At 45.2% G+C, this 16,000-nt stretch overlaps 1 protein-coding gene and 1 long non-coding RNA gene across 4 annotated transcripts; one reads left to right on the top strand and one right to left on the bottom strand.

Moving 5' to 3' along the window:
• Positions 1 to 689: 689 nt before the first annotated feature.
• LOC123114541 (3-ketoacyl-CoA synthase 6-like) lies at positions 690 to 2,307 on the bottom strand. The gene is made up of 2 exons (XM_044536057.1): positions 2,291 to 2,307; positions 690 to 2,188 (listed from the first exon to the last, which is right to left on the bottom strand). Exons 1-2 carry the CDS (start codon positions 2,305 to 2,307, stop codon positions 1,000 to 1,002), a joined length of 1,206 nt encoding a protein of 401 aa, XP_044391992.1. The 3' UTR covers positions 690 to 999.
• A 3,636-nt stretch (positions 2,308 to 5,943) lies between these two features.
• On the top strand, positions 5,944 to 9,134 carry LOC123110103 (uncharacterized). 3 transcript variants are annotated; one of them, XR_006453160.1, is made up of 7 exons: positions 5,944 to 6,269; positions 6,355 to 6,490; positions 6,620 to 6,699; positions 7,104 to 7,235; positions 7,334 to 7,444; positions 7,901 to 8,150; positions 8,871 to 9,134. It is a non-coding gene; the product is annotated as an uncharacterized lncRNA (long non-coding RNA). The 3 variants fall into 3 exon arrangements; XR_006453158.1 differs by having other exon boundaries at positions 5,946 to 6,269; positions 7,906 to 8,150; XR_006453159.1 differs by lacking the exon at positions 6,620 to 6,699 and having other exon boundaries at positions 5,947 to 6,269; positions 7,906 to 8,150.
• The last annotated feature ends 6,866 nt before the right edge of the window (positions 9,135 to 16,000 follow it).

The raw sequence follows: 16,000 nt of genomic DNA, 5'->3' as shown, positions 1-16,000 counted from the left end.
ATCGTGAGTCAACTTTACATTTCTTACCTGCTCGAGCTGAAGCTAGTAATTCTGCCGTTATCTCCAATTTGCATGAAGTTCAAACTCACATGCCTAAGTCGAGGCACCTCGCCATAATATAGTTTTGTTGGCTGACCCCGACAAACAAAAGTTTCAAGACACTACGGATGAAATCGGAGCGGAAACGGACGGAACTGATGCTACCATATTTGTTTTCATATTATTTTTTTGCAGAAGCGAAAATGAATATAGAAACCCCAAAAACTGGACACGGGCCGCAGGCGGGGCTAGGGGATTGCCGGGGGCGACAACAAGCCCCGCGGTGGAGGGCGGTTCAAGGTAGAGCGGGGTGGCAAGGCGGTCGCAGGAGCGCCACGGGCCGCGGGGGATGGCGGTTAGGCTGGCGATAGGAGGAACAAAGGTTGGAGGTTGAAGTAAGGTGCAGGCCGTTGATTTCGCATCCGACGGTTGAGAAAAATCGACTGACCCCAAACTTTCTTTCAGCTGACTGACGTATAGCCACACCAGAATTCTTGTCCTCTTGATTGATTTGCCTCCATACGGCTGCTAAACTGTAAGGAGCAATTCACGTTCGTTATGGCGTTCGTATGTGTGACAATGATCTTTCATCGGTTCAACTTGTAATATTTCATCTCCGCAAAAAAAGAAAATCGTAACATTTCACGAAATTCGGAAATATAATTTATTTCAATGAGAACAGAATTACAGTGCACCGATATTAGTACTACTGACTTTACACCTAATACTCCCTCCGTCCAAAAATACTCGTCATCAAAATGGATAAAAATAGATGTATCTAGAATTAAAATACGTCTAGATACATCTTTTTTATTCATTTTGATGACAAGTATTTCCAGACGAAGGTAGTAGATAGGAGCAGAAAAGAAGTGGATGCTTTATTCTCATGAGCTTATTTTCACTGCACACTGCAGCTTAATTATGCATAAGCCAAGGCTCTAAAAAGAAGCGAACCTGGCCTTAGGTCGTCTTGACCTGCACAGGGTAGCGGTGGATACAGGCGGCCCAGGGTCCGTTGGGATCTGCCGCCGCCGGGTTGATGCACTCCCATACGACGCTGCTGCAGTCTATGCCGGGGCTGAAGGAGATCATGCACACCCGGTCACCCTCGGTCATCCGGCCCTTGGCCTCGATGTAGGCCAGCTCGTACAGCAACGAGCTGCTGGCCATGTTCCCGAACCGGTGCAGCGTCATGTGCGACGCCTCCATGTCACGGTCAGAGAGGCCGAGGCCATGCTGCACCTCCTGGAGCACCCTGCGCCCGCCCGGGTGGATGCAGAAGTGCTGGAACACCTTGTTGAAGGCCGGCCGCGCGCCCTTCTCCGCACGCCCACGCGCGCCCGGGAGCGGGAACACGTACTGCTTGACGAGGGAGAAGGCGACCCGGAGAAGCTCCGAGGCAGGCAGGGCCCGGGGACAGAAGGTGACAATGTGACTCTTGAGCGCGTTCGCAGCAACGACGGGAAGTTCCTTGGAGAGGTTGATGCCCGTGATCCCCTTGTCGTCCTCCTCCTGGAATGCGCATCGGTAGTCGCTGTCCCGGGCAGCGGTCAGCGTGCGCACGATCGGACCGAGCCGGAACCGCGCGCGTTCCGGTGAGTTGGTCATGATCATGGCGGCGGCGCCCATGCGGAAGAGCACATTGGGCACAAGCATCTCGCGCTTGGTGCCGTGGTACATCATCGACGACAGGATCTCGGTGGCTATGATCAGCACGTGCTTGTGCTTCCCTGGTGGTGCAGCCTGCAGGAGTTTCTCGGCGAGGCCGACGCAGATGAGCGCCCCGCTGCACCCCATCCCGGACAGGTTCACGCTCTGCACGTCCGCGCGGAGCTTGTACTTGTTGACGACCACGTCGGCGAACACCGGTGTCAGCGTGGTGAAGCTACAGGCGATGATGAGTGTGTCGATGTCCTCGGGATTCACCGTCGTCCTTGCCAGCACCTTGTCGACGGCGGAGAAGATGACCAGCTCGGCTTCCTCCCGGGAAGCCTCCACGCCGCGCTTGGGGGGCATATAGCGGTAAGAATTGGGCACGCTCGTCTCCTCGCCGATCCCGGAGCGCTCATGCAGCCGAGCCATGAAGTCAGCGCTCTCCTCCTCGATGAGGTCGGTCATGAGGCGTCCGCTCCCATACTGTGGTGGCTTCCTCGATGGAGTACCTCAAAGACCTAGCTCCGCTCCCATACTGCAACAATGGCCACGTCCAGTGGTGGCTGTTCGTCGCTGCCACTCCACTACAGTTCACAACCTCAAGATGCCACTCATCGCATCACTAGCTAATCTCGCCGACATCATGTAACTGGTGGCGAATCTATGTGTTCTTGCAAACAAGAAAAAAACTGAGCGCATCTCAAATGGTTAAACTTACTGAGCGTATTGTGGTGCAAAAAGCCCACCAGGGTTCAAGTATTAGATTTGGCACTCATACTCACATTTTTCTAGATTAATTTCAGACTTTCCGACAATCTTTGTTCAGTGGGATGTGACATTCCCGTCGATTGTGAGCCGCTTGTGGTAATTTCAATGATCTGCGTCTATGCAAGCATCTACCATTGTACTATTTTAAAAAAAGGTCTAAACAAGTTACTTCTAGTAGTTTATAAGTTTTAGGCCTCTTCTGTTTGGAGGAATTTCATAGGAAATCTGCATTGATTTGATTTACCCTGGCCTCAGATTGAATTGAAGCTTTATAAAAAGTGGAAGTTCGGCAAGCTTTACACGATGACATTAGATTTTTTGAAGTAGCGCTTGCATTGATTTGCCCTGGGCTCGGATCTGTACATGCATAGGACGGTGGTGGCATCTAGTAAAGTCATTATTGAAGCTATATAAAAAGTGGAAGTTCGGCAAAGCTTTGGAGCTGTGATACATGAAATCATAGAGTGGTCGTCGTATTTTGTTTCTTCTATTTTTAAACACGAGTTTAAGACCTCAAATGTTGAGGCGCATAATCTCACCAAGCATGTACTCAAGTTGGGGGTTGGTCGCCATGTTTGGTTAGGACAACCCGAAGACCTTGATTTCGTCCTTGTAAACGCTACGCTTCGTGCCCTCGACCCTTCGGCTTCGTTCGTATTCCCATACCTACACCGTACTCGCCCACCAACACCAGATCGCCGCAAGTCGCTGATTCTGTGGAGAAAGAAGGAACAAGTACGCTGCATCAGACCCCCAATGCGGTGTGCCTCTGCCTCCATTGCAAATCTTGTTCTAATTATAGCTTTGTTTCTCTAACCCTACGGAATTAGGGGTACTGGATTAGACTAGAGATTTTGATTGTACTGAATGATTGTACTCTTTGAAATAGTTGTCTGCTGACTGGAGAACAAATATTGCAATTGTCTGGGACAGCAGGAAGCAGCGCACAATGTCAAGTAAGTTTTACATTAGGACTGTGCAATTGCAATTCAAGTACTGTTTATGTACACATGATTCATACTAGTTCTTTTCTTCTGTGAAAATTTTAATTATGTAAACAACTTACAAATTTCAGGAGAAGCTCAATTTATGGAAAGGTTTCTCAAAACCACATGAAGATTTTAACTTAAGTGGTATCTTTGCTTTCCTTTTTTTGTTATTACTCATCGGTACCATAGAATGCGTGAGCGCACGATACAAAGAGTCTACTGTGAAAGACCCTGATGTAGTAAGGTTTCAGCAAAATATATCTCGGCCTTGTGTCAGGTTAATCGAATCCAGACGGGACAAGATATTATGCCATGACATATGTCGGGTGCAAATCTAATCCCACCTAAACGAAATATTTGGCGGGGATGAGCTGAGTACCTGCGCAGTAGTATTATTCTTGTCGCGTGCAATGATGTATAAGGTTGGGTATTGTTCTCAGAGACTAGCATTGTCTAGCTAGATGTCTTCCCAAAAACTAATCTCTGACCCGTCCTTTATCTCGAAATACCCAATGCGAAAGAGATGTTTCTCTGCCGCCATTAGGCCGGTCCAAAAGTGTGAGTCTCCAGGTTTTCAACATACATGAGACACCGCCTTTGGTCTATGTACTTGTTGCGTAGCATGGTTTGCCAAAGACAATCCTTGGAAAGAAGTTTGAACAACCATTTACAAAGTAGGGCCTCATTCTTGACCCGCGGGTCATGAATACCAAGGCCACCTTGATCTTTCGGCCTACAAACCATGCTCTATTTCGGCAGCCTATATATTTCTTTTCATCGTCTCATTTAAAAAAGAACCTCGACCTAAAATAGTCCAGTCTTTGCAAGAACCCTTTTGGGAGCTAGAAGAAATAAAGCATGGAGAACCATATTGTGAGGACAGAGTTTATCAAAACCAGTAGTCCTGCAACTGAGAGCAACTTGCCTTTCTAGCTGCTCAACCGTTTCTCTAGCCGCTCCTCTACATGCTTCCACTTCGCAATGATGAGACGTCGATCATGAATCAGTATTCCCAGATATTGAATCGGGATTTGGCCATGTGCGCAACCAAGCAGGTGAGCATGGGGTCACAATGTCAGCCACAATGTTAAATAACATTGCGGACATGGGGTCACCATGTCGTAGTCCTTTTTTGTCTGAAAGTAATGGCCGGCATCATCATTGACTTTAATGGCCACACGCGCGCTACCTCCAGTTAATTTTTTTTTGATCCACTGGCGTCATTTATCGGAGAAACCTTTCATCCTTAGGGCCTGTTGGAGGAAAGACTATCTGACCTTGTCATAGGCTTTTTCAAAGCCAATTTTGAATACTACTGCACTCATGTTTTTCCGGTGCATCTCGTGGATGGTCTGCTGTAGGATTACTACGCTATCGAGTATATTCAATCCTTACATTAAAGCCGTTTGAGATGGTTGGACAACATGCTCGGCTACCGAGTTGAACCGTACCAATTCGTCGTCACTTTGATGAAAATCTTGGAGCTGACATTAAGGAGGCATATGGGTCTGAACTGTTGAATCCGTTCGGCCTTCAAAATTAAGTCGGTCGGCATGAAGACAATTCAACAACTCCAGAAGGCCAGACTTGATGATCTCCCAAAAAAAATTGATAGAAATTTGCGGCGAAACCATCAAGGCCTGGAGCTTTGTTATGTTCCATTTGAAACACCGCAACTCTCACCTTCTCTTCTGAGAATGGTGCCGTGGGGATATCGTTTTCTTCTGCCATGACTTGTGAAATATCATTTGTTCGGGTCTCGTCCGGAGTGAAATTTCTTCAATAACGTGTTAGACCATGTACTATTATAGATACTTGTCCACATCTGGGTGGTTGGTTATAGATACTTGTCCACATCTGGGTGGTTGGTGATGAGGAGGTGGAAGCTGAACTATAAATAGGAATAGTAGTACTATCGTACTAGTACTGGAGATGGAAGCTGAACTATAAATAGTAGTAGTACTACGTTGTACTAGTACTGTAGGGAGCGTCCTCCTCAGTGAATGATTAATTTACTTCCTCCGTTCTTAAATATTTGTCTTTCTAGATATTTTAACAAGTGACTACATACCGAGCAAAATGAAAGAATCTACATTCTAAAATATATCTACATACATCGGTATGTGATAATCCATTTGAATGTCTAGAAAGACAAATATTTAGGAACGGAGGGGGTATTAGGTGTGTAACCGTACTACCAGAAACGTGAATATTTCTGTGGGCCGGACTATATTCCTGTCGGGCCCGCGGTGGATCACAGGAATACCATGTATACTCCTATGGGCTGGGGTAGAACTCACAGGATAAATATATTCCTGTCAGTTTGTGAAAGGCCATATTCCTGTGAGTCTTGGCCCACAGGGAACAATTTAGTGTTTCGCGCTCCAACGCCCAGCTAAAAAGGCCTTCCCGCGGTGAACAATTTTTGTTGGGCGCGCTTTGTTTTCGCGTCCCGCCACCTGTGGGCTCAAAGGAAAAGGCCCGTAGAAAATGAAATAGATAGAAACCCTCGATCCCCAAATCAGAAGCCCCAGCCCTCGTCTCCACCCCATCTCGCCGCTGCCAGACCTAACCCTCGCCTCCGCCGCCAGACCTAACCCTCGCCGCCACCGCTGCCGCCGCAGCAGCGGTCGCCGCCTTTGTCGTCCCACTCCGCTGCTCCAGGCCGGCGCATCCACCCTTGAGACTGCACATCCCCTCGTTTCTTGTACCTTCTCTATCCTCTCGCCGGTCAAGCGAACCACACCTTGTCCTCCTCGCGCCTACGCGCAGCCTCACCACGAGCCCGAGCGCGCCTTCCTCACATCGTCACCACCGTCGGTAAGCAGCGAGGACAACGCTGGCTCCTCCCCTCCCCTATCCCCTAGCAGATCAAGCACCGTCCCCTCACAGATCCGCCTCACAGATCCTCCACACCAAGAAGCCGGCGGCTACTTTCTGTTGAGAGACGCATCCTGAACAATGAGAGACCAGGTGAGTGGTGGCTCCATGGACATGGAGTACTATGCATCGGGTTGACGAACTCTCCAGGGCGCTCACCGGTATAATTTTTCTTAGATCCTACTGTTGCATCTTTATTCTTGCTTGTGTATTTATCAAGTGCAATCCCATGCTTTTTTTATGCAGTGACATGTATGCATGCAAGTAAACTTGATTTTTTTTCATGACAGATCTTGGCTTTTGTTCTGACCTTGTGTACATGAAGGCACATGGATCACCTAATTTCAACTCTGACGCAGAGCAATAAAATGTAATTGGAAGAAGGCTTAACTTCTACTCCCTCCGTTCCGAAATAATTGTCTTTCTAGAGATTTCAACAAGTGACTACATACGGAGCAAAATGAGTGAATCTACACTCTAAAACATGTCTACATACATCCGTATGTTGTAGTCTATTTGAGATGGCTAGAAAGACAATTATTTCGGAACGGAGGGAGTATTATCAGGCAATTAATTATGTTGTTTGTATACTTTAATCTTATCATACTGTTTGTATACCATTCTTTGTCCAGTATGACCAAGATCATCTTATCTGTGTTGAGCCCCTAGCTGCTATTTTTGTTCAGTATGAATGTTACTACATTTCTGTTTCCTTCTTGATAATTTTATTCTCTAATTTTTCTGTACATACTGTTTGTTCTATCATTATCTTAGGATTTAGGAAGCATTGAGCAAGTTGCACTACAAGTATACGGAGCATCATCAATGCAACAGAGGCTGCGACAATAATTAAGTTAAGGTTGTCACTCGATGGCAAAAAGTTGCATCATATCCTTCCAAATGCAGGTACCATTCCCTACTCTAGGAAAAATCAAATGATGCTTTGGTTTCTTACTACTATCTGATGCAAAACCATATACTTCTGTTTGTGCATTCTATCACAGAATCAACTTGGATGAAACTGCTTGCCATATTGCCACTTCACTGTTTAGTTGAAACTATTCTATGTCGGGACACACATCCTCTTGAGATTGTATACTACTATTTCCTCAAAGGTACTCCCCTGATTTTCTTATTGTACTACCTGTCTCCAAATGAGATAGTGTCAAAAAACGTCTTGCATTTTGAAACAGAGAGTACATTCTTCTGGTTATGCATCATTGAGAAGTTGCACTTACTGGCGATATTATGGCTTGAGCTTAACTTGAAGAAGCCTCTAATAACTGATAGTTCCGATAGATGAATGGATTTTGTCAATTGTTGTGTTGGTATCAAATTTGTCACAAGATTTTAGAAGAAACCACTCAGTTATCATGTCTATATAGCTGTCAATTTGTTTAACTTTGCTGTGACAAAAACAAGTTGCCTATATATACCTATGTTAATGTGAGAATATGAGATACCATATAGATTATGCTGATCATATCCTATGGATACTATTCTTGTTTCTTGTTACCTTATTGTAGCAAACTGTTCACACTTGCACATTTTACAAGTTCAGTTATGTCCAGTGCAGGTTAAGAAGAGCATCTTGCAACCTAAGCTCCAGCAAAACATTGTAGAAAATGGTCTCAAATTGTGAATATTTAGTTGATGCACGTGTGCATTTTTGAGAAGTTGTACCTCTGTTTTTGTTGACTTTTGATTCATGTATGTAAATTCTATGCAGTTATATCAGAAGATATGTGAATTTGTAACTTATTATTCGTAGAAAAATTCAAGATTCGGGGTCTATGAGAGATTCAAGAGCTTCTAATCAAGGTATTTTTACTTTTGCATTCACCATCATCCCCAAAGTTTTATCAGGAATAATTGCCAGTCAAGTTTTCTCGTGTGTATTAAAATCGTATCATGCTATGTCCAGTGTGCCCAAGATCATGAGATCAACATTATTGATCCAGTAGTTGCTATGTTGGTTTAGTCTGAACACAGCCTCTTTCTATTTCTTTGGGGTCTTTTATTGTCTCACCATGATGTTCAGTTCCCATGTTGTTACATTATCGAATAATTGCATAATGTTTTGGCTTTTTTTATTCTTACGGAGATGATGATGACTCTGACTATTTTTCTTCAACATTTGAAATGGATAGACTTAAGGGTATTGACATTGGTAGTGTAATTTCTTGCAAGAAGTCTCTAATGACTCATCTTCTCAGGAAGTTAGCTGATAATTTTGTCAAGCTAATCCAAAAGCATGTGCCCAGGTTATCATTTAAATGGATTTTGTCAGTTGCATAATTTGTATCAGATTTGAGATATGATTCTAGAATAATTCCTCCATTATTAGTCTATAAGCTGTAGAAGTGGGTAACTTTGCTGTGACAAAAGCAAGCTGCCAATGTTATTGCGAGAAACTGAGATACCAAATAGATTATGCTTATTATTTCTTATAGGTATTGTTCCTGTTTCTAGTTACCTTTTTGTAGCAAACTGTTGACATTTGCACAATTTTTTACAAGTTCAATTATATGTCCACTGCAGGGCAACCTTGAAGAGAAGCTTGCAACTTAAGCTGGCAACTAAAGATTATAGAAAATGAAGTCTATTGTGTATATTTAGTTGATGCACTTGTGTGTTTTTAGATGTTGAACCTCTGTTTTCGTTGACCTTCCATTCATTATGTAAATTCTATGCAATTGTATCCGAAGACATGTGAATTTGTATCTCTGGTTGAAGGAAACAATTGATAGTGATGTTTCTATTCTGGAATAGCTATTTATAAAACTGTCTATATTTTTTTGTTCATTGGGTTTCTTTTTTTCCTGACGGTAATGTATGACAGGGATATAGTATTTCCCTTGTTTGCCAAATCTGACGCCTATATAATCCTGTAGGGCCAAACCCATCAGGGAAATGTGAAAACCCGACAGGAATATAGTCCCTGTCGGTCAACCGACAGGCATAATTTATTTTCCCTGTCAAGCTATCCCTGACGGGTGGCCGACAGGAAATACTTTTCCTGACGGTAAACCCGATTTTCCTGTCGGTTTTGGGCTCACAGTAAAATTTCAGATTCTGGTAGTGAATTACTGCACCATTTACGTGAACCGTGCAGTTAATCTCCATCTCTCGAAGGGCCATTGACCGAAATTTTATTAGACAAAAGGAGAGTCAGTACAAAGGGTTAACAGTCTAGGTGTCTAGAGCTGAAAACCAACAGAGCAAAGGCTCCGAGGGAAAAGGAAAACAGCAGCCAAGCCCCTCTACAAGGTTACAGCTACAAGGGAATCAGGACCTCCTGACGGTTGCAACTTTCTAGGATTCTATCCCATTGGTTTGTGAGATATTTGCCATTCCTTGATGCATTTCCAATACTTTGAACTGGTTTGATCATATACCCAGTGACCGCATCAAGCATGATATCCTGACATGCCAACACCAAAGGGATGTACCGTGAGTTCACAACGGCGATCGAGGAGAGGGTGCGGGCATCACAGGGGCCGGGGGCGACCGAGGTGTCGGTGTTGGTGAGGCACGTGGCGGTGCGGGTCATGCGGCCGAGGCCACCGCGGGAGATCGTGTATGGGAGCATGACGGCGTTGTTCGCCGTGCTTGCCATGTCACCGGCCTGGGCACGTGACGCCTTCTTCGCCAGGCGGTTCGGGCTCAACAAGCTCTAACAAACTCTAGCCGTGCTTTTGGCCTTGCCCTTCTTCTTAGTCGTCGGTCTACATTGACGACTTTCCAGTGGCTACCTCTATAAGTTACCGGGTGTAAACAAGTTTGCTCCGCTGAGTCGGAGTCGAGAGACAGCAGCAAGCTTTGCTCACCGGGGACCAGCGATGGATGCAGGAGGAAGAAAACTTCGACTACTCTCAAAGATTTGGATGTATTTCTCAATTTCTATAAGAATGTTTTTAAAGGGGTTTTACTACTTAATATATGGCCTTTGGCCTTTTCATAAAAAAAATGATGCACACTCAACGTTATTCATGCAAACTATATAGATATAGATAAAGAATAAACCGGTTTATATGTATTCAGAAAAAATTGGTACTAAATAAGAAAGTATCCCTCTCATTAGCCACACCGGATAGAAAGGTGGAACGGGCCAGGGACTTTTGACCCATATCAGACGCGCGCGTCGTGTGTCATCGTCTGCTCATGCATACGATCATCTTCTTCATCCCTACTACCAGACCGGAAGGGTCGTTTAGGATTTTCTTCCTACGGCCTCCAAACTGACTCGACTTGTTCCGTGTGTGTTCTGCCCATATCAGACGCACCGTGTGTGTTCTCTTGTCATCTGAGTCCGGTCAGAAAACTAGCTCGTCGTCCGCCTTACATATATCCTGCCGCCGATCGAACCGCCACATCAATGGATCGCAGCTGATGTAATGCCGCCCAACAAGGTCCACCCACCCGCGGGTCCCGGCCGCATGGGGCTCTTCTCCTGCCTGTACAGCTGTGAGCGCGACAGTCCCCCCAAACTTCAACTTCAAGCGCGGCGAGCGCGACGGCCCCCCTAACTTCAACTTCAAGGCCGACCTCCTCGACCTCATCCCGGACTTGTACGGGGAGGCGTTCGACCGGCTGCCCGTCCAAGACATGCCGGACGCCGTCGCCGACAAGCTATACGAAACCATGCGTGACGGCGGCCTCTCCCTCGGCCTTTTGGACCCAGTCTCAAACGTCATCCTCAGCACCATGGCCCTCCTCCCGCGCGACCACTTTCGGGCAAAGGAGGAACCGCCCGCCAAGAGGACCAGAAGGTCCAATAACCTGGCCGGCACGGCACAGCAAAGGGATACCTGGTCGTCCGGTAGTACCATTGGGTCGTCCTGCCGCAGGGTTACCTGGCACAGAATTGCTCAGGCGTCCTGCCAGGCTCTCGTCAGGTTCATGATGAGCTACTTCGGATGCATCACCCAAGAACAGGCCACCCGCTACCTTCACTGGGTAGGCGCCGACCTCGCTCGCGCCGTCCTGCTCGTCGAGCACGATCTGTACACTGCGGAGCTCATGCTCCCCGACCCTGCCTCCGAGAGGACTCAGGTCGCGCTCAGGTGTGCCGTGATCCACGTGTGGCACTCCGCGCCTGACGTCCTCGTGCGGCTCCAAGCGTCACCCTTGCCCCCGTCAACGGCTCCTCACCACCGCCCCCTTTCTAAAGCCAGGAGGGCCGAAGCTCACCGTTGATGATGTCAACACCATCATGGATCATTGACGGTTTTCAAATAAACACAACTCATAGTTAGACCTTTTGAAACCTTGAGAGAGCATAAAGGTGTCAAATCTCTTGTCCCACTCTCTAGATGATTGCTTGAATTCATAAAGAGATTTCTTTAACTTATCCAGGAATAACAAATCCTTCAGGTTGTTTCATATAAATATCCTCTTCTATTTCTCCATTTAAATTGCAGTTTTAACATCCAATTGTTCAAGCTCAAAATCATGCATGACAACAATACTGAGTAAAGTGCGAATAGAGCTATGCTTCACAACAGGAGAAAAGACTTCGTTATAGTCAATACTTGGAATCTGACTGTAACCTTTAGCAACTAACATTGCATTATATCTTGTCTCATCATTGGGAGAAACACTTTCTTTCCTTTTGAAAACCCACTTGCAACGAATAGGTTTCTTCTCTCTAGGTAATTTTACTAAATCCCAAGTATCATTCTTTTCAAGTGATTCCATATCATCATGCATAGTGGTCATCCACTTATTACTATCACCAGAAATAATAGCCTCAGAATATGAAGAAGGCTCAGCATTACCTTCAATTTCTTCTACAACAGATAAAGCAAAAGAAACAATGTTGCACTCTTCAATTAATCTGTCGGCTTTATTAATACCGCGCCTAACTCTGTCACCTGTGAGATTCCAACTGGGTGGAACAATAGGCTGATTTGAAGTGGGAGTGACATGTTCATCATCAATAACGGGATCATCATCTGCATCAACATTTTCCTTACCAGATGTATCACCTAAATCAATAACATGCTACACTGGAACAACAGGCTACTGAACAATAGGCTGATGTTCACTCTCAACATGAACATTAGTAGATGGAACATTATGTAACATATCAAATTCATTGAAGATAACATTGCTACCTCTTGAGCATGTGTTGGTTTTTCCTTGAAGAGGAAAGGATGATGCAGCAAAGTAGCATAAGTATTTTCCTCAATTTTTGAGAACCAAGGTATCAATCCAGTAGGAGGCTACACTCAAATCCCTCGTACCTGCACAAACAAATAAGAACCTTGCAACCAACGCGATAAAGGGGTTGTCAATCCCTTCACGGCCACTTGCAAAAGTGAGATCTGATAGAGATAATAAGATAAATAATTTTGGTATTTTTATGATATAGATTGGAAAGTAAAGATTGCAAAATAAAATAGATCAGAAACTTATATGATGGAAAATAGACCCGGGGGCCATAGGTTTCACTAGTGGCTTCTCTCAAGATAGCATATGTATTATGGTGGGTGAACAAATTACTGTCTAGCAATTGATAGAAAAGTGCATAGTTATGAGAATATCTAGGCATGATCATGTATATAGGCATCACGTCCATGACAAGTAGACCGAAACGATTCTGCATCTACTACTATTACTCCACACATCGACCGCTATCTAGCATGCATCTAGAGTATTAAGTTCATAAGAACAGAGTAACACATTAGGCAAGATGACATAATGTAGAGGGATAAATGCAAGCAATATGATATAAACCCCATCTTTTTATCCTCGATGGCAACAATACAATACGTGCCTTGCTTTCCCTACTGTCACTGGGAAAGGACACCGCAAGATTGAACCCAAAGCTAAGCACTTCTCCCATTGCAAGAAAGATCAATCTAGTAGGCCAAACCAAACTGATAATTCAAATAGACTTGCAAAGATAACCACTCATACATAAAAGAATTCAGAGGAGATTCAAATATTGTTCATAGATAATCTTGATCATAAACCCACAATTCATCGGATCTCGACAAACACACCGCAAAAAGAATTACATCGAATAGATCTCCAAGAAGATCAAGGAGAACTTTGCATTGAGATCCAAAGAGAGAGAAGAAGCCATCTAGCTAATAACTATGGACCCGAAGGTCTATGGTAAACTACTCGCACTTCATCGGAGAGGTTATGGTGTTGATGTAGAAGCCCTCCGTGATCGATTCCCCCTTCGGCGGAGCGCCGGAAAAGGCCCCAAGATGGGATCCCACGGGTACAGAAGGTTGCGGCGGTGGAAATAGGGTTTCGTGTTGCTCCTAGATATTTTCAGGGTATATGAGTATATATAGGCGAAGGAAGTCGGTTAGGGGAGCCACGATGGGCCCACGAGGGTGGGGGCGCCTACCCCCCTGGGCGCCTCCCTGCCTCGTGGCTTCCTCGTTTCTTTCTTGATGTCCACTCCAAGTCTCCTGGATCGCGTTTGTTCCAAAAATAACTCTCCTGAAAGTTTCATTCCGTTTGGACTCTGTTTGATATTTCTTTTCTGCGAAATACTGAAATAGGCAAAAAAACAACAATTTGGACTAGGCCTCCAGTTAATAGGTTAGTCCCAAAAATAATATAGAAGTGTATAGTAAAGACCATTAAATACCCAAAACAGATAATATAATAGCATGGAACAATCAAAAATTATAGATACGTTGGAGACGTATCAAGCACCCCCAAGCTTAATTCCTGCTCGTCCTCGAGTAGGTAAATGATAAAAACAGAATTTTTGATGTGGAATGCTACCTAGCATATTTCTCAATGTAATTTTCTTTATTGTGGCATGAATGTTCCGATCCAAAAGATTCAAGATAAAATTTTAATATTGACATCAAAATAGTAATACTTCAAGCATACTAACAAAGTAATCATGTCTTATCAAAATAACATAGTCAAAGAAAGCTTATCCCTACAAAATCATATAGTTTGGCCATGCTTCATTTCGTCCCACAAAATACTCCCATCATGCACAACCCCGGTTTCAGCCAAGCAATTGGTTCATACTTTTTAACGCGTTTCAGCCTTTTCAACCCTCACACAATACATCAGCGTAAGCCATGGATATAGCACTATGGGTGGAGTAGAGTATGATGATAGGGATTATGTGAGAGAACAAAAAAGGAGAACGTCTCATATTGACGCGGCTAATCAACGGGCTATGCAGATGCCCATCAATTGATGTTAATACGAGGAGTAGGGATTGCCATGTAACGAATGCACTAGAGCTATAAATGTATGAAAGCTCAAAAAGAACTAAGTGGGTATGCATCCAACTTGCTTGCTCACGAAGACCTAGGGCATTTTGAGGAAGCTCATCATTGGAATATACAAGCCAGGTTCTATAATGAAAAATTCCCACTAGTATATGAAAGTGACGACATAGGAGACTCTATCATGAAGATCATGGTGCTACTTTGAAGCACAATTGTGGACAAAGGATAGTAACATTGTCCCTTCTCTCTTTTTCTCTCATTTTTTTCTCCTTTTTTTATTTGGGCTTCTTTGGCCTCTTTTTTTATTTGGGCTTCTTTGGCCTCTTCTATTTTTCATAAAGTCTGGAGTCTCATCCCGACTTGTGGGGGAATCATAGTCTCCATCATTCTTTCCGCACTTGAGACAATGCTCTAATAATGAAGATCATCACACTTTTATTTATTTACAACTCAAGAATTACAACTCGATACTAAGAACAACATATGACTCTATGTGAATGCCTCCGGCGGTGTACCAGGATATGCAATGAATCAAGAGCGACACATATGAAAGAATTATAAAGGTGGCTTTGCCACAAATACGATGTCAACTACATGATCATGCAAAAGCAATATGACAACGATGGAGCGTGTCATAATAAATGGATCGGTGAAAAGTTGTTGGGGAACGTAGCAGAAATTCAAAATTTTCCTACGTGTCACCAAGATCTATCTATGGAGAAACCAGCTACGAGTAGAAGGAGAGTGCATCTACATACCCTTGTAGATCGCTAAGCGGAAGCGTTCAAGTGAACGGGGTTGATGGAGTCGTACTCGTCGTGATTCAAATCACCGATGATCAAGTGCCGAACGCACGACACCTCCGCGTTCAACACACGTACAGCCCGGTGACGTCTCCCACGCCTTGATCCAGCAAGGAGAGAGGGAGAGGTTGAGGAAGACTCCATCCAACAGCAGCACAACGGCGTGGTGGTGGTGGAGGAGCGTGGCAATCCCGCAGGGCTTCGCCAAGCATCATGGGAGAGGAGGAGTAGGGAGAGAGGTAGGGCTGCACCAAGAGGGAGAGAACTCATGTGTTATGGCAGCCCCAAACCTCATCTATATATAGGGGGAAGGGGGGGCTGCGCCCCCTTTAGGGTTTCCCACCCCCAAGGGGTGCGGCCAGCCCTAGATGGCAAAGGGGAGGCGGCCAAGGGGGGAGAGGAGAGGGAGGCGCACCAATATGGGCCTTAAGGCCCATCTGGACTAGGGTTTGCCCCCTCCCACTCTCTCTTGCGCCTTGGACTCCTTGTGGGGGGCGCACCAGCCCTCCTAGGGGCTGGTCCCCTCCCACACTTGGCCCACGCAACCTTCTGGGGCAGGTGGCCCCACTTGGTGGACCCCCGGGACCCTCCCGGTGGTCCCGGTACAATACCGATATCGCCCGAAACTTTTCCGGTGACCAAAACA

The sequence above is a fragment of the Triticum aestivum genome, chromosome 5B, assembly GCF_018294505.1.
Source record: "Triticum aestivum cultivar Chinese Spring chromosome 5B, IWGSC CS RefSeq v2.1, whole genome shotgun sequence".
NCBI classification, from domain to species: Eukaryota; Viridiplantae; Streptophyta; class Magnoliopsida; order Poales; family Poaceae; genus Triticum; species Triticum aestivum.
This window is presented reverse-complemented; position numbering and strand designations above follow the sequence as displayed.